Source organism: Xenopus tropicalis, chromosome 4 (assembly GCF_000004195.4).
Source record: "Xenopus tropicalis strain Nigerian chromosome 4, UCB_Xtro_10.0, whole genome shotgun sequence".
Taxonomy (NCBI): Eukaryota; Metazoa; Chordata; class Amphibia; order Anura; family Pipidae; genus Xenopus; species Xenopus tropicalis.
Window position 1 is genome coordinate 69,264,610 of NC_030680.2, and position 23,127 is coordinate 69,287,736.

General features: G+C 37.0%; 1 protein-coding gene across 3 annotated transcripts in view; it reads right to left on the minus strand.

Annotated features, from left to right (window-relative positions):
• Nucleotides 1-8,308: 8,308 nt before the first annotated feature.
• tdrd12 (tudor domain containing 12) overlaps nucleotides 8,309-23,127 on the minus strand; it is a 68,575-nt gene continuing 53,756 nt past the window's right edge. For all 3 annotated transcript variants that reach the window (XM_018093101.2, XM_012961356.3, XM_031900806.1), the window contains exons 22-31: nucleotides 22,150-22,334; nucleotides 21,214-21,415; nucleotides 19,188-19,280; nucleotides 17,309-17,478; nucleotides 17,124-17,206; nucleotides 13,183-13,240; nucleotides 12,818-12,931; nucleotides 10,284-10,437; nucleotides 10,134-10,200; nucleotides 8,309-9,289 (exon numbers count right to left, since the gene is read on the minus strand). In XM_018093101.2, coding sequence (XP_017948590.2) covers nucleotides 9,201-9,289; nucleotides 10,134-10,200; nucleotides 10,284-10,437; nucleotides 12,818-12,931; nucleotides 13,183-13,240; nucleotides 17,124-17,206; nucleotides 17,309-17,478; nucleotides 19,188-19,280; nucleotides 21,214-21,415; nucleotides 22,150-22,334 — 1,215 coding nt within the window. In that variant the 3' untranslated portion in view covers nucleotides 8,309-9,200. The remainder of the gene's footprint in view (nucleotides 9,290-10,133; nucleotides 10,201-10,283; nucleotides 10,438-12,817; nucleotides 12,932-13,182; nucleotides 13,241-17,123; nucleotides 17,207-17,308; nucleotides 17,479-19,187; nucleotides 19,281-21,213; nucleotides 21,416-22,149; nucleotides 22,335-23,127) is intronic.

Genomic DNA, 23,127 nt, shown 5'->3' on the forward strand with positions numbered 1-23,127 from the left:
TCTTTCTCGGGATGTACCAAACTGTAGATTTTGCCACTCCTAATATTGTAGCAATTTCTTGGATGGGTTTTTTCTGTTTTCGCAGCTTAAGGATGGCTTCATTCACCTGCATGGAGAGCTCCTTTGACCGCAATGTTGTCTGTTCACAGCAAAATCTTCCACATGCAAGCACCACACCTCAAATCAACTCCTGGCCTTTTATCTGCTTAATTGATAACGTAACGACAAACTTGCCAACACTTGCCCATGAAATAGCCTTTTAGTCAATTGTCTAATTACTTTTGAGCCCTCGAATTTTGTGTTACAAAAAATGCGTTAGTGGCCTATTTTTATGCAATCGTTTTGTTCACCCCACTGAATTAAAGCTGAAAGTCTGCACTTCAGCTGCATCTGAGTTGTTTCATTTAAACTTCATTGTGGTAATGTACAGAACCAAAATTAGAAAAAAGTTGTCTCTGTCCAAATATTTATGGACCTAACTGTAGGAAAGTTTCAACTATAGATACATATACTTTTAAATTTAAAGGGATGAGTAGAGAAGGCATATGCCTATTTAGTGTTCAGAGTGGCTGCGCTGGAATAAGTACAATATTATGTGCTTTTACACAAAATACTTTGTATGCTGGTCACAAAATTTGTATCTGCCCATGGGCACACAGCTTAGAAGGAACTAGGATTGCCACCTTGGAAAATAATACCGGCCTTCCTATATTTTTACCTTTTTTCCCTATTAATAACATTGGCATCAAGCATCATTTACGGACCTGGTGGCAACCCTAGAAGGAACTTTGATGCCTTAACTATTATGAAGCCGTACTGCAATGCATGGTCAGGCTTAACTACACAACTGTGTCCTGTGATCCTCAACTTGAGTCTGAATGATACAAAACTTAGGGGGCAGGTGGAGGTCGCCTATGGCAAGTTACACAATGCAGAACACAGTGTGCAAAGTAAGCTACAGACTTTTTTTGCATTGTTAACAACCCATCCATGACACCTAAAGGCACAAGGCCTTTTATATAGGTCATGGAACTTCAATGTAATTTTTAATATCCTTAAATTTTAATTAGTAAGTCTAAGCACCAGTTTTAAGGACATAATATGAGAACAAAGATCCCCCACAATCTCTCTACAATGTCCTTTAATGTACTAGGGAAGCATAATCATGTCCTATTACAAGTATTATTTCTCCGGAGAAAACAACCCCAACCTCGACAGCCTAACCTCATAGCTTAAATCCCCTTAACCAGTTTAGTTGCACGTCTCTGCACTCTCTCCAGCTCATTAATATCCCTCTTAAGGACTGGAGCCCAAAACTGCTCTGCATACTCAAGGTGAGGCCTTACCAGGGACCTATAAAGAGGCAAAATTATGTTTTCATCCCCTGAGTCAATGCCCTTTTTATACAAGACAGCACTTTATTTGCTTTAGTAGCCACAGAATGACACTGCCTGGAATTAGACAACTTGTTCTCTACAAGAATCCCCAGATCCTTCTCCATTAAGGATCCCCCCAACAAACTACAATTTAGTGTATAACTTGTGTGCTTAACTTTGCACTTCAACATTGAACTTCATTTTCCACTTTGCCGCCCTGCTTTTTTTTTTATTTTTTTTTTTAAATAAAGTCAAATGTCTCTGAAAATAACTACCACCCATAGTCCATAAAAGAGTAGGGATCCTCCAAAACATCTAATCATTGAGGATGTTGAGAATTTGTACTTGTGCTAAACAAATGATTAAATATGACACACTCAATATTTTTTGGAACCTTCATTGCTACTAGGTAATCAAATCTAAGCATTGATAAGTGTTCTGTATATTGAATATTTGTAATTAATAAATGGCTTTCAAAGTAATTGTTAAGTTGCCATTTTATAAGAAAAGCAAACAAGAAATATTTTAATTTCGGAGTCAATTTATTTTTTGTAATATTTACATTGAGCTGATTTATGAGCCAAAACAAAAGGAGAACTTAAAACAAAAGCAATAAAATGACATTGTTTACATGTAACCACAATTCTAACAAACCATCTGACATGTAACTACATCAGAAATCCATTACAGGTTATGACATTTGGTGAACTCAAATCATATTCACAATTAAATCTACAGCAAAAAAGGGATATCCTTTAATTCTTTACCGTATATCTATTTTAACAAAAGGAAATACTTTTATAGAGACATCAGATTCAATTTACTCCTTTTTGCGGTCACATAGATAATTAAGTTTAGAACAAATATACATGTAAAGAACAACACTTTCATCAACATAAAACAATTCAAGAGGGCTCGACAGCAAGATTTAGGGTGAGAAAATGTAAAAATAGAGCTCAACACAAAAAAATTCACCAACTCTTTATTCATTCCTCTTGGATTTTTAGTGTATTTATCAAATGGGCGAAAGTTTAGAGTTCCCCATTTTAAAAATATGCTTCTAAAAATCAGCAAGTGGCTGAATTTATCATGGTAAGCTATATTGTTACATTTTCATCAATCTACCCCTTAGGCTGATGCCAGATGTGGAGTAGGGCTGATATTTTCGGCAAGCGGAAAAACGCTTGGCGAAAATACAGCCCTACGCCTGCTACTTGTGCCTGCACCCGAATGAATGAGATACGCTCGGGTACAGGCACATGTAGCCGATATACGCATAAAAACGCGAGATAATGCAAAGTCTGTGCCTGCACCCGAGCGTATCTCATTCATTCGGGTGCAGGCACAAGTAGCAGGCGTAGGGCTGTATTTTCGCCAAGTGTTTTTCCGCTTGCCGAAAATATCAGCCCTACGCCACGTCTGGCATCAGCCTTAGTCAGTAGTTAAGTTATAGTGAGGAAAGATTTTTTTTGGTGGGAGGGTCGTTGTGATTGCCCTGTAATGCTTTATAACAGAAATTCATCAAGAGTGAAGAGCCCCAACACTCACACTCAACATGTGCTATATAAAGAGTGCTTGTAATGAAATGGAGTTCAACTTTTGAATTAAAAACTAAATTTTTCTACCCTTTGTATTTTTCCTTCTCTACTCTGAAAAAGGTAAAATTAAAGCACCATACATGCACCAGCATTAGAGTTTCTACACCATAAGATGATGTTAGATTTTTGTATTATTTGGCCAGGTTCATATATCTTACAAATAAGGAGGAATCTACTATTACTAGGAAAATTACTACTAGGAAATGTAATTGTAAAAAAAAGAAACTGCATAAATATATTCTCCTTTCCCCCCACTGCTCTGGCCAGAAAGGGGTATCTGCAATAATAATACAATAAGTAACATGAAATAATAATATAAGCAAAACCCAATTATTAAAATACAAACCTGTATTTGCCTTCATATCCTTTGACCCATTTTGATTCAACAATGTATTAAACTACAGAACCATACTGAGCATTGCTGACCACTGGTGTGTTTGACCTGTGCAAATCAAGAGTTGTCATCTCAGAACTAACATTAGGCTTATATCACACAATCATTTTTATTCTTAATTTAAAAAGTGCAACACAACAGGGGAATCAAAACTCCTTTGTCTTCCCCTAAGCACAAGCTGCACTCCCTGTTTCCTTTCCACTTTCATGCTAAATGGTGGGGGATCCATTGCTATAATGTAGCAGTTGGCGAAATGATGGGGGCCTGGAGATCCATAGTTATGCCCTTAGGGATATAACAAACCAGACAACACTGCACAAACAAGCTTAGATCACATCAGCCAATGAATGGACAGAATTCTGCCTTTTACTCCCACACTACTTCCTGTAGTTGAATTTTTTCTGCTCATGTGATCTCTGAGGGAGCACACAGCCCATCACTAAATGGTGGCTCAAGTGAAAGGACGTAAAAGGGCAAAATTTGCTAATGTAAAGATTCCAGTTTGATAGGATTCTTTAAATGGGCCGATAATGTGAAACTACCTGCTGGTTAAGTATTCATTCTGAGTGGTACAGTTTTCCTTTAAGAACAAGCAGTAAAATCAAAGTTACCACTCTGAAGTGGCAAGTGATCCTTAAAAGTACCAAATTATAGGAAAGTAAGAGTTATCTGTTGCTATAAAACCAAATTTGCCTACAATTCCTACTAGCTGGGTAGCAATGATATCAAGACCAGCATGTGCGGTTTCATTAAGGGGGCATTTACTAATGCTTGACTTTTTTGGTTCAGGTTTTTTTTTTTTTACACCGAAACCAGATTTAGTTGAGGGAAAAAAAAAAATATTTTTGATGCTATTATGCAACAAAACCAAATGGAGAAATATGCCATCTAAAACCTGTTGAGATGTAGAAGTCAATGGCAGATGTCCTTTTTACAACTAGACATATAGGGAGTGCATACCAGAGGCCACCCCTTTAGATTGGAGGAACGGAGCTTCCATTTGAAGCAGCGTAGGTGGTTTTTCACGGTGAGGTGAGGGCAGTGAGGTTGGGGAATGCCCTTCCTAGAGATGTGGTAATGGCAGATTCTGTTAATGCCTTTAAGAGGGGCCTGGATGAGTTCTTGAACAAGCATAGTATCCAAGGCTACTATCTAAGTGCTACTAAAATCTAAATTTAGTATTAGTGGTTGTATATATAGTTTATATATGTGAGTGTATAGATAAGTAAGTATAGGTTGTGTGTGCTGGGTTCAGTTGGAAGGGTTGAACTTGATGGACTCTTTTTTCAACTCTATGTAATAGGAAGATCTGTCTTTGCTTCGTGGTTTTTGTTTCTTTTTATGCTGGATTTTGTACGACAAAATGAAAAAGTCACAATTTTTGTGTAACAAAAACAAAACTGATCATTGAAAATCTGAGGATAGATGTTAACATGCAAAATGGACCAATAAAATCTGGGTATTAAAAGTGATCTGAAAGTGTGGACAAAAATCCCTACAAGGAGTGAAAGCCTATGCTAGATACAAAAGGCATTTACAAGCTGTAATCTGTACCAAACGCGTGTTAATACTCACCAGTTTTTTGCAAATGCCGCATATACTAATTTCTTTGTTCCTATGTTTTAAAGTTGTGAAATAAAATGTACATTGCTATTTGCAAAGTAGTTAACTTTCCACAAAATCAACTCAATTTAGGTGTTGCCAAAACTTCTGAATTCAGCTGTATAATCTTGACCAAAAAATATAGCCACACTTATTTTTTTTTAAATTATGCACCAGTTTTACCAGAAGTTTGTTGAAAATTACAATGCTATGGTATTCACGTGTGAAATAAAGAAAAAGCGAGAGGTGAGAAAAAAAAGCACAGACAATCTCAAGGCAAAAACTAGCTTCAAAGGCCTAAAAGGGGATATTATACCTTTCCTGTCAGGAAAAACATTTTTGTAAATCTTCATTATTATTTGAAATGCTTAGTTTTAAAGCCACAGACCAGCGTTGCTGATACTGATGAAGATATGCAAATGAAGCAATAAAGGGATGCTCAGAGCCACTGCAGTGTGACTTTAATAATTTGGTTTCCTGTACTTCCTGGGGTCGTCGATCCCCTGCAGAGAGAGATTTATCAACATTGATATTCAGCTTATATTGTCTGTAGCTTCAAATGAAACATTAAAATAATAAAGATGAATTACAAAAATAATTTTTTTGACAGGGGCTGTAAATTTGGACTACTGTCTAAATGTGAAAATTCCCTTTAACATTCCTGTGTCCACCTTATGCAGTGTTATCAAGAAGTCTTAGGATCATGGCGTCTATCTATACAGGGACCCAAGAGAAAAGCTGGTCAAGTATTGCAGAGAATGATTGTTTGACTTTTGGTAAAAGAACCATAACCCACTGTCAAAAAGCCAGGTCTCTGTTGCAGATCTCCAGCACAACAGCAAACCTAAGTACACTTTAAAAACCACCCAGAAATGGTTATAGACAAAACACTGGACTGTCCAAACCTATATTCCACTGAACATTTATGGAAAGATGTGAAAACTGCAATAGGGAGAAGGCATCCTTCAAATATGGGAAAGTGGTGTAGTTTGCAAAAAAACACCAGTCACCAGTGACATATACAGTGGCTTGCAAAAGTATTCGGCCCCCTTGAACTTTTCCACATTTTGTCACATTACAGCCACAAACATGAATCAATTTTATTGGAATTCCACGTGAAAGACCAATACAAAGTGGTGTACACATGAGAAGTGGAACGAAAATCATACATGATTCAAAACATTTTTTACAAATAAATAACTGCAAAGTGGGGTGTGCGTAATTATTCAGCCCCCTTTGGTCTGAGTGCAGTCAGTTGCCCATAGACATTGCCTGATGAGTGCTAATGACTAAATAGAGTGCACCTGTGTGTAATCTAATGTCAGTACAAATACAGCTGCTCTGTGACGGCCTCAGAGGTTGTCTAAGAGAATATTGGGAGCAACAACACCATGAAGTCAAAAGAACACACCAGACAGGTCAGGGATAAAGTTATTGAGAAATTTAAAGCAGGCTTAGGCTACAAAAAGATTTCCAAAGCCTTGAACATCCCACGGAGCACTGTTCAAGCGATCATTCAGAAATGGAAGGAGTATGGCACAACTGTAAACCTACCAAGACAAGGCTGTCCACCTAAACTCACAGGCCGAACAAGGAGAGCGCTGATCAGAAATGCAGCCAAGAGGCCCATGGTGACTCTGGACGAGCTCCAGAGATCTACAGCTCAGGTGGGGGAATCTGTCCATAGGACAACTATTAGTCGTGCACTGCAAAAAAAAACTAACACTGCATATCACTCTGAACACACCACCCCCACTGTCAAATATGGTGGTGGCAGCATCATGCTCTGGGGGTGCTTCTCTTCAGCAGGGACAGGGAAGCTGGTCAGAGTTGATGGGAAGATGGATGGAGCCAAATACAGGGCAATCTTGGAAGAAAACCTCTTGCAAAACCTCTGCAAAAGACTTGAGACTGGGGCGGAGGTTCACCTTCCAGCAGGACAACGACCCTAAACATAAAGCCAGGGCAACAATGGAATGGTTTAAAACAAAACATATCCATGTGTTAGAATGGCCCAGTCAAAGTCCAGATCTAAATCCAATCGAGAATCTGTGGCAAGATCTGAAAACTGCTGTTCACAAACGCTGTCCATCTAATCTGACTGAGCTGGAGCTGTTTTGCAAATTAGAATGGGCAAGGATTTCAGTCTCTAGATGTGCAAAGCTGGTAGAGACATACCCTAAAAGACTGGCAGCTGTAATTGCAGCAAAAGGTGGTTCTACAAAGTATTGACTCAGGGGGCTGAATAATTACGCACACCCCACTTTGCAGTTATTTATTTGTAAAAAATGTTTGGAATCATGTATGATTTTCGATCCACTTCTCACGTGTACACCACTTTGTATTGGTCTTTCACGTGGAATTCCAATAAAATTGATTCATGTTTGTGGCTGTAATGTGACAAAATGTGGAAAAGTTCAAGGGGGCCGAATACTTTTGCAAGCCACTGTAAATTATTTTTTGCTGTAGGAAATGCTTGATTGCAGTTATTCTTTCCAAACTGTGCACTATCAAATATTAGGTCTAGGTGTGAAATTTAGTTTGTGTCATTGACAGTGAAATTATAATTTCAGAACAGAATAACAATGTACTTACTAGTGAAACAAGGAATTGCAGAAATCTGTTTTTGTGAATTCAGTTTGTTAAACGTATGTTCCAGTAGACCAATGTATTTAAGAATCATTTGTGAGTTATTTGAAAAAAGTGCAAAGGTTCCAATGTTTTGGCAACAGTGATATAAATAGGTTTTACTGTGCATCATAAATGTAAAGTTTTTTAGCAAATACAAACAACTCATTTTGGCATTTACACGCAAGTTTAGAAAGTAACAATACAACATTCCTTGGCAGAAAGGTAGCATTTTCTTGCATTAACAACTGATTTCAAGCAATATTCCTGACCACTGTCACAGAATACTCCAGCTAGAATCTCAGTAACAAAGCATTACAGGGCTGAAAATACTCAATTCAAGTATAAACCGATATATTTTTCAAATGCAAGTTTTCTTCCCAAGGTTATTTATTCTTTTTTAAAACTGACATACCGGAAAAAAAAAATATTGATGACAGTGTCCCTTCGAATGAGACTTCCTTCTGATATCAACCCTTTCATTTACAACTTTGTACCCACCCTTTTCCCTTTCAATCTGGGAGCCACTTCTCTTGTTGTTTATGTTAATGATATCTGTGTAAGGTTTCCGAGGTGCTAGTCAGAAATATGGATCACTAATATGCCAATAATACTGAAAATCAGTAGTAGCATATTTCTCAAAGAACACTTGTTAAATTTAACTCACAAGTTGCAATAACTTAATTAAGTCCTTCTAATTATGTTATACTTCTCTCCTACATTTTCTTTGAATTATTTTGCCAAATAAGCACAACATACAAATAAATAGAAAGCTAATCTCCACAGCTCTCTAAATTGCATGCTGAAAATATTTGGTTGCTAAAAACAAAAACAGTCAGAAATTGTATGTTTAAAAAAAAAAAAAAAAGTATTTATATTTTTTTTTTAAAAAAAAATCAGCATTCTTAGGTAAGCATTTACCTTTTTGAAGGGAAGAGGGAGGATGTTTCTGATCTGCCACATAATGGTGGCTGTACTACTTTAAATTACTATCACACATAACTGTCAGCTTTAAGTTTAATAGTTTACACTGAAACTGCACCACATAACCATTTAATTAGGTCCAAAGTAGCAAAGTTAAAGGGGTTCTTCACCTTTGAGTAAACTTTTAGTATAATGTAGAGTGATATTCTGAGACAATTTGCAATTGGTCTTCATTTTTTATTATTGGTAGTTTTTGAATTAATTTATTTTTTCTTCCGTGGCTATCCAGTTTGGAATTTCAGCACTTATCTCATTGCTAGGGTCCAATTTGCCTTAGCTACTAGGGAGTGGCTTAGGAGAGTAACTGATATATGAATAGTAGAGGGGCTGAATATGAAGATACGTAATAAAAAGTAACAACAACATTAAAATTGCAGTCTCACAGGCCCATAGTTTTTGGCTGCCGGGGTCAGTGACCTTCATTTGAAAGCTGGAAAGTGGCAGAAGAGAAAGGCAAATAGTTCAAAAAAATGAAAATAAACTGCCCCTTTAACTGCAGAAGCAAGAACAATTATGTTTCATAGACAGGTAACAAGTAAAGGTGTTAAATAATCTGTATTTGTCTTTTCATGGTGTTGGTTGTTTTAAAGCAGGGAATGAAGCGGGGAAAGACTAATGCTAATCAGATTCAGTGTCAGATTCACTGTATTCCGAAGATTCAACTTCTTCACTTACAACTTTGTAAAGACACTTGGGCTTTCCGGAGACTAGAAAAAACAAAAATTAGAATTGTGTTTTATTTCTGAAAAAAATTCCCAACATATGTAGCATTAAAGATTTACATGACTAAAGAGATTATAAATTTCGGTTTATTAATAGTTTAAGAATACACACATACATATGACTATTAAATGCCTACCTTCTTACCCTTCATTGGGTTATCTACTGCTGTTCTCATTAAGATATGTAACATTTTCTTCGGTACAACTATTATAAAAAGCATGGGATATCATTTCAGCCTTAAGGCTAGCCATTATACAGTGCTCTTGGCACATCAGACTTATAATGTGCTGATACAAATAACGTGTTATTACTTTTTCTTCTAGGTGCATGCAAAATTTCCTACAGGTTTTAATGACTGTTAAAATAAAAATGAATGAAAATACTTGTACATGGATCTCTACCAATCCCAAATGATATCCATGTATGATCGATATTTGTCAGTTTAGGGATCCTCATGGCTTGAAAACTCACTGTGCTAATGCACCCTGCCATTTCCTGAACCAACCAATAACTATCATACATGGGTATCGTACATCACAGCTGCTCCGCTTCATCTCCTGCTGTTCCAATTGTCTGGACTGTGTGTCTGCTATCCATCTTTATACTTTCTGTTTACATCAGAACTACTTCTGACACTTGACAGTCTGTAGAGAAACTTTCAATGAATTTAAAATAAGCAGTTTTAAGTGACTAAATCAGTTTCATCAGAATTAGGTGTGTCATTAGCTACAACAACATGGCCACATTTTTCTAATCTTCTTCTGGGGGGAGATGTCTGCCCAGCCTTTGCCCTAATTATTGTATTAGATCCTGAAAAAAAATTCTTACCAAAAGGAAAACCATCACTGTCCTCAGAATCTTCCCATTTGTCAAAATCAAGACTCACATTTGGATGCTGGGAAAAAGGTAACAAAAACTTATTTCAAAATCATAATTCACAGTATCTAAAATAAAACATTCAATTTGCAAAACAACTACCTTTTGTTTCAGAAGGCTTTTCCAAGGTCTGTTTTGAGCCTTCAATAATGTTATTACAGGTTCTCCATTCTTAATGCAGCACTCACATTCTTCGTTTAGTATCTCCTCACAAAGTTCCAGATCTGCCACATAGTGCTTTCCTCCAGCATAACAACTACAGTAAATACAGAATAAGGAGAAGACAGAACATGGCATGATATAACTCTTGGACTTTGATAGCTGACCATGGCTGCTTACTGACATATTCCTGTTTCTGTGCTCTATTATTTTTAGCTCAGCCTAACAACAACTCCTTGTTCTGTCAGCCTTGACCTTAGCCTAGTTTCTGACACACAGTTGTGATTTTATTTATCTTTTATTCTTAAGTGCTCCAACTCTAACTATTCTGCCCTTTATCCACATAATTAAACACCTTAGGGAACCCTAATTATAACAACTATTTCTAAATGCTAACAAACTCCCTGAACAAACCATTCACCAAGTTCACCACCCACAGGCAGGGTAGGGCAGGCAGAGGCAGCACAGGACAGGCAGAGTTCAGTATGCACTGCAGTAGAGAACAGTTTCTACTGCAGTGCATACGGTGACATACAGTGACACAATGCCAGCACTGCTCTTACAGTCTGTCTTGTATAGGTGAACAGGTAAAAAATGTGGACGCCACCAGTCTTCTTCTGGCTTGGAGACAAGTTTTGGTTGCTTAAAAACTGGTGTACTACCAAACAGAGCCTAATGTAGGCTCTCAGTTCACATAGAGGCTACCAAATAGCCAATCACAGTCCATTTGGTATCCCCATAAACATCTTTCATGCTCTTTTTACATTTGAATATGGCTTACAGGTCAAAAAGTTTGGGGATCCCTAATCTAGCACTTACAAAATAACTATTACTTGGCAACAAATATCCTATTTTACACTGCCACAAATAGCATTTGATCCCAGTTTATCTTCCTGTGCAAAGACTGAAACAACTACACTCTACACAACATATACACAATGTAAAAGCGAGACCAAATGCCAGCTGTGCTTTATTTCCAAAGTGAAAAAGAGGGCAATTTAGCCACCACCCATAGAGCTTCAAAATGCCTGTGTGACTAATTCTCCAAATTGCCTAAGGTGCCACTTCTCTTATTGTGCGCTGCCAATAAATAGGAAGATCATGTAAGAAAAGCAGTAAGGTTTGGTGTTTTGTTATGGAAAAGCAAAGACCACAGAGCAGTGTGTCTATGACTAACGAGCTAGTAAAAAAACTGAAAACATGCTCACTTAATTGTTAAGCTATAGCAGGGGTGTCAAACTCAATCACATAAGGGGGCCGAAATCTAAAACACAGGCTAAGTTGCAGGCCAAATTTTTTATAAATATACTTAGTAAGATACTAAAGGGTATATTTATCACAATGTGTAAAAAGTGGAGTAAGACATAACCGGTGATGTTGCTCATAGCAGCCAATAGATGCTTTGCTACTATTGAAATCTGATTACTGATTGGATGCCTTGGGCAACATTACTGGTAATGCTTCACTCCACTTTTTACACAGCATGATAAATATACCCCTTAGTCTTAGTTACTATGTGAGGAAAATGATCAGGCTGGATGGTCAGACACACTCACCAAGGGCCACATAAAACAGCCAGGGGGGCCGGATTTGGCCCCCGGGCCTTGTGTTTGACATATATGAGCTATAGGAACAAGCTAGTGCATTAAACTAATTTGAAAAATTAAACTTGTCAGAACTGAAAATATGAAATATGATGGCGCAGGGGTTAATATTCCTACTGAGGACTGCTGGGGTTCTTGGTTTGATTCTGGTCGGAGAACTATCTTCTAGGATATGTTATGGATTTATGCAGCGTAGTTAGGATCTACTAAAGGATACTGTACAGGTGGCCATACAGGTTAAGATCTGCTCATTTGGCGTGGTGGAAAAATGAGTGGATCTTCTCCTGATATGCCCATCTAAATTGGTTGATATTGGGCTAATTCAATCGTTTGACCCTAGGGCATAGGCACCATTGGACCCCATCAATGAGCCGACTGACACCTGGCTGATTTTCAGCCAGATATCGCTAGGGGAGGCCCGTTTTGGGGCCTCATACATGGCAGATAAGCTGCCAAATTGGTCTCAAAAGGACTCAAATCGGCAGCTAATATCTGCCAGTGTATGGACAGCTTTACAGGGAAACATTTACAAATAATTAGAATTATTTGATTAAAATAGACTCTATGGTAGATAGCCTTGCTACAATAGGGGGCTTTCAGGATAAAGTTTCCCCATAAGGTATCCTATATGTGTATTTCAAATTCAAATTAGGTGAATGCTGTATAATCTATATTACAGTATAGTGGTGCTGAATATTTTTGCGTTATATGAGGGATGAAAATTAATAATAGCACATGTGCATTTCACCACAGCTATGAGAAAACCTTCAGAATAATTGTGCAGATTTGGGTTTTTAATGCAGTTTGCTCTTTATTTATACTGAGTAATACATAAGTCTATTTTGTTTAGTTAAAATTGGTAGATGCTCTTACCTAAACACAACTCTGGAAGCATAAAACATACAGGCATGATCTGTAACATCATGTAACTTTATCGTCAGGATTACTGCTTTATCTTTCTGAAACCATTTCACTTCTGGTTGCAAGCTTGAAAATAAATGTTTAGTATTTATCAGTAAGCTTTTATATTATTTTTCATCATAGCACATATCACATAACCATATTTAATTGCTATCAATGCTAAATCATAAGTAGGAGCATCCAAACTGGTTGTGTTATGCAGCAAGTAAATACATACACAATTTGTTTTGTTTTCTCAACCCATAAATGGGTGCTATAAAGTTCTAATAATAATAACAGCAACAAGGCACAAGTATAGCATGGAAAGGGTTGGGTACCTTTTACTTTCTAGTGGATTACGCTCCAGTTTATTTTGTAGGTCCACATTCCTTGCACCTTTTTGCAAAACAAAACAATAAAATATATTATTAACAGAGACTACACTAGTGAGCAGAGTACTACATTTTAGACTAGAGTCATTTTTTTCTGAACATTCATGCTGTAGATAATCACATCATGTATTTATTGTCAGCAAGAATAATGTAGAGAATGCCTTCTATCAGCTTGATGAAAAATGCTGGTTGCTATAAACAGATTATTGATCTTTATGCCAATCATATTTTAAGCACAGCTCAAAGGCATCAAGACCAATGCATTAATAATGCTGATTTAGCTTAAATTTGAATTAAAACTAATTTAGCTTGAAATCTGAAATCTTAGTCAACCAGTAGAAATTAACAGAAAATGACCAGAAAGGCAATACTATAATTAGAAAATTAAACATGTACTTTTGCTTAAAAAGAATGTGTAAATGCAAGGTATAGTAGTAGCAAGCACTATGCACTGGGAGGGAGCCCCTAACTTTGGCAGCCATAGTGCCGCAGCATGCTCATCGTGTGTATGCAGGGAGGCTTGTGCAGCATGTGACCAAACATGGCCATCCACACTGAGAGCTTCCTCCCAGCTTGGAGTATTGCTTACCTCAGCTGGAGTGCAGGCTCACGTCAGTGACTCTAGTAATTTATCATTGATCTTTCTATAGATCAACATATATAACTGACCCTGCCATGAAAAATTTCAAGAATTTTTTTTTAACTATTTATTTATATTTTTTTTACAAGTTAAACAGATTGTCGCAATTCTGTAGATTGCTGAAGTAAGAAACAAGGGAGGAGAGGGACAGATTGGAAATGGGGGACAGAAATGAGTGAGAAAAAGGGGGAACTATAAAAATAAGATCTGCACCGACAAAATATTAGATATCAAATATTTAAGTTTATAGTTAGGTCCGGGGGTCCGTGTCTTTTTTGACTATGGTCGGCTTGTTGGAGAGGGTGTTGGTTTCAGTTGAGTCATGCTCACGTATTTGAGTCTGAGTAGTCATTTCTCTATTCTCAGAAGGGGTAGTAAGTAAGCTGTATGAAATGATGGATCTGAGTATATTGGTATGACAGAATATTGGTAATACCAAATTTTTTCTGAAGATCCTGAAATGTATATAGTTTGCGGGTTATGACATCCTTCCTTGTTTCCTTGTGTATAACACAGGCTGAGGCTTTCCTAAGGTTGCCCAATGGCTTACTCCATGTGGTAATTGGTAATTCTTTTTCTATAATTTTTTTTCCATCTGAGCATTTAATTATGTTTACCATAACTCCTTCTCAGAAGGGGTAGTAAGTAAGCTGTATATACTGAAGATGAGACCTCTTCTGGAAGTTCGGGTAGTGACAATAGAATCAAATGGGGAGCGTTCCAATGCCAGTTGGGTAGATTGCTGAAGTAAGAAAAAAGGGAGGAGAGGGGCTCAGAGGAAATGGGGGACAGAAATGAGTGAGAAAAAGGGGGAACAATAAAAATAAGATCTGCACCGACAAAATATTAGATATCAAATATTTGGGTTTATAATTAGGTCCGGGGGTCTTTCTTGACTATGGTCGGCTTGTTGGAGAGGGTGTTGGTTTCAGTTGAGTCAGGCTCCCGTATTTGAGTCTGAGTAGTCATTTCTCTATTTAGGGTGAAGTCCTTCTCAGAAGGGGTAGTAAGTAAGCTGTATATACTGAAGATGGCAGTTGGGTACCACCTAGTTGCTGTATGAAATGATGGATCTGAGTATATTGGTATGACAGAATATTGGTAATACCAAATTTTTTCTGAAGATCCTGAAATGTATATAGTTTGCGGGTTATGACATCGTAGAAATGTCTGAGTTAAACCATGGTGTAACGTAAGATTTGACAATACCCAGAGGAAAGCATGCATTTCTGAACACTGGGGTTAGTCTGTATGGATTCTGTATAAAGTATGTAATGTAAGGCACCTCCCAGTTATTGTATTCACCTACCTCACTTTACTCCTATTAGCAAAAAACCATACCAGCCTGGGGTACATGGAGGTGAGCACTGCACTGACTCTACTGTGCATTGCAAGGCGACTGGGATCAAAGAGAAAGGAGAAGGAAGGAAGACAACCACTCACTGGACATACCCAGAGAGCTGGTGCGATTTTCTGCTAACAGGAGGGGGTCCGGGGGTATCAAGTAAGCAATCTTAATCACTGGGGTTGCCTAATATTTGTAAAGCCCCCCCCCCCGGGTGATTTTAACTTTCCTTCTCCTTTAAAACCATTAAATACATTTAATTCATGTATATTTAAGAATTGCTGCAAAAAACATACATTTTGGGTGACCAAAATGCCTTCAGCTTCACCTATAACAATAATAAAGCTGAATGGTTTAACGATTCATTTAGGTAAGAATCTGATCTGTAGGCAGCAGTGGCCTGAAAAAAATACCTTTGCTGACTACGTGAAAAGGAAATTATGCTACAGTCTCCTGACAGACAGTTAATTTCTTTAAAGTCAGTTGGGATAATTTTTTGTTAGCACTGGACATAATTGTACTTGGCTAGTAACCCGAAACAACCAGTCAGTGATTATTAGCTCTAGCAGAACTCTTGAAATTGCTGTATTGTCAATTAGCTTCATACACTTATGTCCCATGTAGCCCCCCCCTTTTTTTTTTGTTTAACCAGAGTTTTATTGAGCGACAGATTACAGACAAAGTTTTCAATCAGGACATCAAAAGAGAAATCTTATAAAACAAAGCAGGTATCAGACCCCTTTCTAGTTGCAGACTAACAAGGAGGACACAGCATTCTGGCTATTATGTTACACATCAGTTTACTCCAGTCTCTTTATAGATTTATACATTTTCGCTAACTATCAACAATACTTTTTATTTTGCACAGCCATTTTATTTTTACACTGCAGAGTTTCTTTAATAGTGGTAAAGAGCTGTCTGCTCTTAACATTGTTACACAACTGGTACAGGGAGCTGCATGGCTGATTTGTCACTGCAGGATATTCAATCTGCTACTGTCAAACACAAGACATCCCAATACATTCATTTTAGTGTCTAGTAATTGCAGTAACTTCCTCCAGGGAAGAGGACATTGTAACCAGCAGAAAAGACAAAGGCTGTAGACGAATTATTGCACAGGACTCAGTGACACATATTGTTTGCCTGGGGCCATGAATTCTTCAGATAAAGTGTCTTTTTACAGGTGCTTTTCTGCAAGCCGCCATGTGATATTAACCCAAAATCTTTCCACTCAGACCCCATACATCAGTCATCTCTGCAGGGGGAGCCTTTAATAACTTCCCTACTAATTCAGAGCTTGCTTTCAACCCTGCAGTGTTCAACATCTATATACACAAAGCAAATGCATTTTATAGTGAACTCAACTACATCCATGCCAAAGCCAATCCAATCCTGTTGAAGGTTGAACAGCAAGATCCCTTACCTGCATGCTCTGGTGCCAATTGGCTCTCCTAATGAAACATGGAGAAAAGTAGTGTGTCACACCTAGATAGGCTGCAATCCAACCGGGAATTGGAACTGAGGGTTTGTGTGACGTGTGTAAATGTGAATTAAAGAGCTATTACATTTCTTTTTGTTTCTAAACATACTGAAAAATACACAGATGAAATGACTTTAGAATGTTAATAAATGTTGATGCCTATTCTAAAACAGTTTTATACTTCACATCTCAACAGACTGATAGGTTACAAACAATATTACAGGTATAGGATCGGTTATCTGGAAACCTGTTATCCAGAAAGTTCTGAAATACGGGAATGACATCTTCCATAGACTCCATTCTTAAGTGAACTTAAAGGAATGATATCCAAATAACAGAAAGACACCTAATCCAGTTCTGGATAACTTTCTGGATAACAGGTCCCAAACCTGTAGTAAGGAAATGAAAAAGTAAATACTTACCACAGTTTGCATCCAAACTGGAAAGAGAAGAAACACAGCAATTGGCGATCATATTATTGCTTGACAAGTCTGCATCTGATACCCTGCAAAATTAAATTTCTTTTTGTGAAATTATAATCAGATTTTAGAGGGTAAAACTTTAGTTAACCCTAACTCTGTAAGAACGAATTTACTTTTGCACATACTTATCAGTAGAGTCTTGCTGCACAGTTGCTACTCCAGTTTTTTTCAATAATTCCTCAAGATGACTTATGTGCTGAGGATTATCAACTCCCATCCCAGTAGACAAGATCTCATGGCGCACATTTAATTCATTTATACAAGCTGCAAAGCCAGACAGTTTGCTTCTTTGCACCTACAACATTAAACAAAGACATTTATTTAAATAATTTGCATAATTTCCCCTTAGCACTGAAATCTGTTTTGAAGTATACACCTCCAAATGCTCAGAAATAAATGTAAAATTGTTAACTTGATCCCAAATAGGACAGAATCAATCCTTATTGGAGGCAAAACAATCCTACTGGTTTTATTCATTATTTAAATGATTTTTTTTAGCAGACTTAAGGTATGGAGTTCCAAATTATGGAAAGATGCCTTATCTGGAAAACCCCAGGTCCCGAGCATTCTGGATAATAGGTCCCATACCTGTACTAAAAATTCTAAATTCTCAAAAATCAAATTTTGGATAGAACATGATGCAAAAAAAGAGTTTATCAGATTTAAATATTGCATACAGTAAGAAAATCTAACCTCTAAATTAGAGGAAACCTCTAGGTAATCTCTCTACCATCTTCTGATAATGCAGATATCACTGATTGATGGGTTTTCTGTGTGAGGTTAAGGCCAATGACATGGCTTTCTGAAGCTGCCCGAAGTTTTCTTGAGAGGCAACGTCAGAAAGCTGAAGTGATACATGTGTTTTCCTACCTGCAATTTACATTCTCACCTGTAGGAAAGCATTAACGGAGATTAGTCGCCACTGCTAGAGGAGATTAATCGCAGGATGACTAATCTCCCTGTGTGTCATCATTTTAAGGTTAATTCGCATGTGGGGTTTCTCAACTGGTGTAAAAACACTGCTAGTGAAAATTTCATTCTGCTAGCATAAGCGCAAGTTCTTCTTTCAGGTGCAAAATCTGCTCTGCGTGCACACAGACATGTGGATTCCATGCCTGGCAGATCTAACTAAACATAGGGCACATGGTAGCAAACAGACATTTTCTCTTTTACCTTTTGTATGCCAGTGAAAAAAACACCACGTGACATTGGTCTAACACAAGCCTTGTTGAGACAAAAGTTGGTACGTAGAGAGCACTCAGTAAAGATCATAAGCAACCAGAGTGTATAAGGGAGGTATACATTCCCTTTAAATGATTAAAACAATATAAGAACAGTTAAGTCATGGATCTTAAAACAATAACAACAGGCCAGAATAGCTAAACCTTATGGTATAAAAGATTGAATATTGAATTATCTATATTAAGACCGATCAGAGAAAAAATCCACTAAGGGGAAGAGAGGCAGGTACAGGTATGGGACTGATTATCCGGAAACCCGTTATCCAGAAAGTTCCAAATTACGGGAAGACCATTTCCCATAGACTCCATTATAAGCAAATAATTTACATTTTTAAATATGATTTCCTTTTTCTTTGTATTAATAAAACAGTACCTTGTACTTGATGGGAACTAAGATAAAATTAATCCTTACTGAAGGAAAACCCATCCTATTAGATTTAATTGATTTTTTTTAGTAGACTTAAGGTATGGAGATCCAAATAACGGAAAGATCTCATATACGGAAAACCCCAGGTCCTGAGTATTCTGGATAACAGGTCCCCTATCGTACTTAGATGTCATAAGCCCCCTAATAGAAAGTCTACCACTTTCACTGAAAATTGAGGTGGGCTTTGTAAAGGATTTGATAATTGCACATAATTATGGCAAACTTTACTACCTTAGTTTTATCAATATAGTTATAATTACTATAATAAATTTAGTTAAACTCTGCTATGGCTATTTCAAAATAGGGCACCAGAAAGTCAAAATCTATTTATCTTACCATTGGATCCAACCAATATGTATTCCCAATATGGAGTACAACTTTTGCAGTATGAAGTTTTCCTTTTATGGCTTTACTAATGGTCCTTGTTACCTATACCAAAAAAATAGTTATCAATAGTTGTTTAAGAGGGCTATAAACAATTTTCAATCAAAAAGCTTAAAAATATATATATTAATATATAAAAACATATGATTAATAAAAATATTAAACACTGGTTTTAAAGGGCCCCTGTGATATGTTTAGCAAGAAGGAATACACTAAGGGGCACATTTACTAACCCACGAACGGGCCGAATGCGTCCGATTGCGGTTTTTTCAGAATGATCGGTATTTTGCGATTTTTTTCGGAAATTATTGCGACTTTTTCGTTACCAATACGATTTGCGCGAAAAAACACGAGTTTTTCGTAGCCATTCCGAAAGTTGCGCAAAATCTGGCGATTTTTTCGTAGCGTTAAAACTTGCGCGAAAAGACGCAATTTTTTCGTAGCGGTAAAACTTGCGCGAAATGTCGTGCCTTTCAAGTTTTAACGCTACGAAAAAGGCGCGACTTTTCGCGCAAGTTTTAACGCTACGAAAAAATCGCCAGATTTTGCGCAACTTTCGTAATGGCTACGAAAAACTCGCGTTTTGTCGCGCAAGTCGTAATGGCTACGAAAAACTCGTGTTTTTTCGCGCAAATCGTATTGGTAACGAAAAAGTCGCGATAATTTCCGAAAAGTCGTAAAGGCGCCAAAAAAAAATCGCAAAAAATACGAAAAAGTCGCAAAATGTTCGTTTTCCAATCTGAATTTTTCCAATTCGGATTCGAATTCGTGTCTTAGTAAATCAGCCCCTTAGACTAATTTCTATTTCTATGGGGTACCCCATGGAATTTTCCCTGATAGAAAGAATGCAATTTATAGCCCCATTTTTCTGACAATGTCCCTAACACCATCACACTATACCACGTTGATGATCAGGTATTGCCCCACCACACTTTTCATAATGGGATCATAAAGGAGGTTGTGGTCAGCTGACTGATTAGGCAAAGCTACAGCTACAGTGAAACCATAGTTTAATATTTATTAAACATGGAAACATTTTTAGCTTTCAGTATTTACATGGGGTTGTTGTACAGTTTACATAAATTAGTCACTCTACCATTTTAAATTTTATTCTTGAACCAAAAAATATATATATATTTTGTAGCTGTAATATTGTTGTGTAGGCAGCCATCTTAGTGCATTGTGCCTGAGTCTGAGCTTTCAGAAGGAGCCAGCGCTACTGCATTTAGGTAACCTATTGTTTCTCCTACTCCCATGTAATTGGAGAAGTGCCAGGCCAGACTTTGATTTCTTTCTATTAAGTGCTATTCTGATATCTACTGGGAGCTGCTATCTTGCTACCTTCGCATTGTTCTGCTGATCGCCTTCTGGGAGGGGGGTGATACCACTCCAACTTGCAGTGCAGCAGGAAAGTGTGACTAAAGTTTATCAGAGCAGAAGTCACATGGCTGCGTCACCCTGGGAAATGAAGAATATGGCTAGCCCCATGTGAAATTTCAGTGCAGGATTCTGCTAGCGAAGCTCTATTAAAGTGATACTGACACGAAAAAACTACTTTTTAAATTATGAATCTACATTAAAAGTTACCTATAGGTCACGCTGATCAGTTTTTGTTGATAGGTTTGCTTTTATTAGCAATTGCCACTTGAAGTTCTTAAACCTGACTGTTTTCCCAACCTGACTGTCCCTTCTCAGCCTGTTACAGCTTCTAATGCTAACCGACTCCTTCTGCACCAATATGGCAGCCCCCTCATAGAGGATCAAGGGCGGTCAGATAGGGAATGTAAAAGCATCTGGCAAATACTTTTATGGCAAAACTATAAAGCTCATGCAAAGACAGTGTTATGATAAATGTAAAAAAAGGTTTCTTTTCTGGTGTCAGTATCTCTTTAACTTATATGTTTTGAAAAAAACATGTTTTCCCATGACAGTATTCACTTAAGAAAACAATACTAAAAATGAAAATAAAGCAACTTACAATGGGATCCCATTCAGCCTCATTATCAATTGGTTGAACCCTGCATACAATAAACTCAGCTGACTGTGGTGGAATTTTTTCAAATTGAGAAGGTAACTGCAACAGTTGGGCATCTCTAACTTTATCAGTTCTTCCATCATCAATGAATTGCAAACTAAAATTCAAAACTCCATTCTCCTTTTTGGCAGAAAATACTTTAACCCTTTTAAAAAAAAAAAAATACAAAAAGATTTTTTTTTTTAAAAAATCTACCCTTTCATACATCCACTGGGCCATCTTACAATATGGGCCACATTCATTAAAGTACAAATCCGAATCACGAAATCTGATTTTCTAATGTTTGCAAAATTCACGAAAATTCTGTTCGTTTGAATACGAAGATTTCGTACTTACAATCCAAAATTTTCGTATCCGAACGATCAGAAACGGTGGGAAAACCTTTCTGGCTTTGAACCTTCAGTGCATGATTTTGGAAGCCTCCCATAGGACTAAATGGCAATCAGCAGCTCCAACTTTTCTTTTTTCAATTTTCTTTTGGTTTTACAAGCCTGAACTCAATCCAAGTTCCTTCTGAGTGCCTGCCACGAATTACAAACTACTTTGCTTTCTACTTGTTTAGCTTAATATTAATATAAAATGTCTAATGACTATAAGATTTACAATATAAAAACTAATTGATTTCTTAAAAAATATGCTGCCCAATCGTATTCATGTAGCTGACTAAATATCTGATATTTCCACCAAGTTTTGAACTGAACAGACAAAAGTAGTCTACGGATTACTCAGGCAGACTGTGAGACATCAAAAGCTCATGGGGGCACATGTGACTCCCAGGTATTGGTAAAGAGACAGTTCTTATTTTTAGAAGTGTTTTAAGTAAACACTTTATTTTTTATAAAAGGGATTATATCTACCCTGTACAAACAATGAAGATACCTGTGATAAACAGATCCCTCTTGTACAGCATATAATTGTGAAACGTTTACTTCCTGGACTAATATTTGATTGCCTGGTATTTGGTAAAATTTATTCAGATCTTCAAGTAGATGAGTATACACATCCTCTTTAGTTACTATTCTTCCAAAAAAGTGAACTGGATCCAAAACATGTACTGGCACAACCTAATAATATCAAAGAGTAGAAACTGATTAGTTTGCCTAATTAACAATATATATATTATAATTCAGAATGTATGCATTTTGTAACGAAAGCCACTATGTGTGTCTGCACCCAGGCCAACACACTAGCCTTATACTGTTTATCACAACTGAATGATACAACTGATGCCCAAACAAAACACTAGTATTTGCTAGAATAAATAACACATCTGCAGTGAACCTGGATTTAAAAAATGTAATCATTCCTCCCTATTACATGTAATAAAAAATATAATGGTAATATAAAGACAATGTTTAATGCAAGTTAAATCATAAACCATTAAACAAAGCTAACACGCTAACACTATACTTAAAAGAGAATGAAAAGTTACAATCCCTGGGGGGGTGCTAACATTTTTTTTTTTAATTTTTACAGTTTTTTGAGTAGGCATACCATATGGTGAGCATGGAAAGACAAATGCATAAAACCCCATTCTGGATAATACATGTCATAACTGTATACGTAGATTAAAATTTGTAGAGGATTTTATCGTTATTTGTAAATCTGTTTATTTTCTAACACAATATAGGGTTGATTCACTAAAGTGCAATAAATTTTATCGCACGTTTTTTAGCGTTAAAACAGACGCGAAATACAGTAATTTTACGAAAGCATTGGCATGTATGGCTAACATGGCGTGCATTTATTCGCACGACTATATGCAGCTACAATTGATGAAATGTTTCACTAGGCATGGATTCGTGGCAAATTTTTGGACGTGCAGCAAATTTTTCCGCGGCGAATTTTTTCATGCGT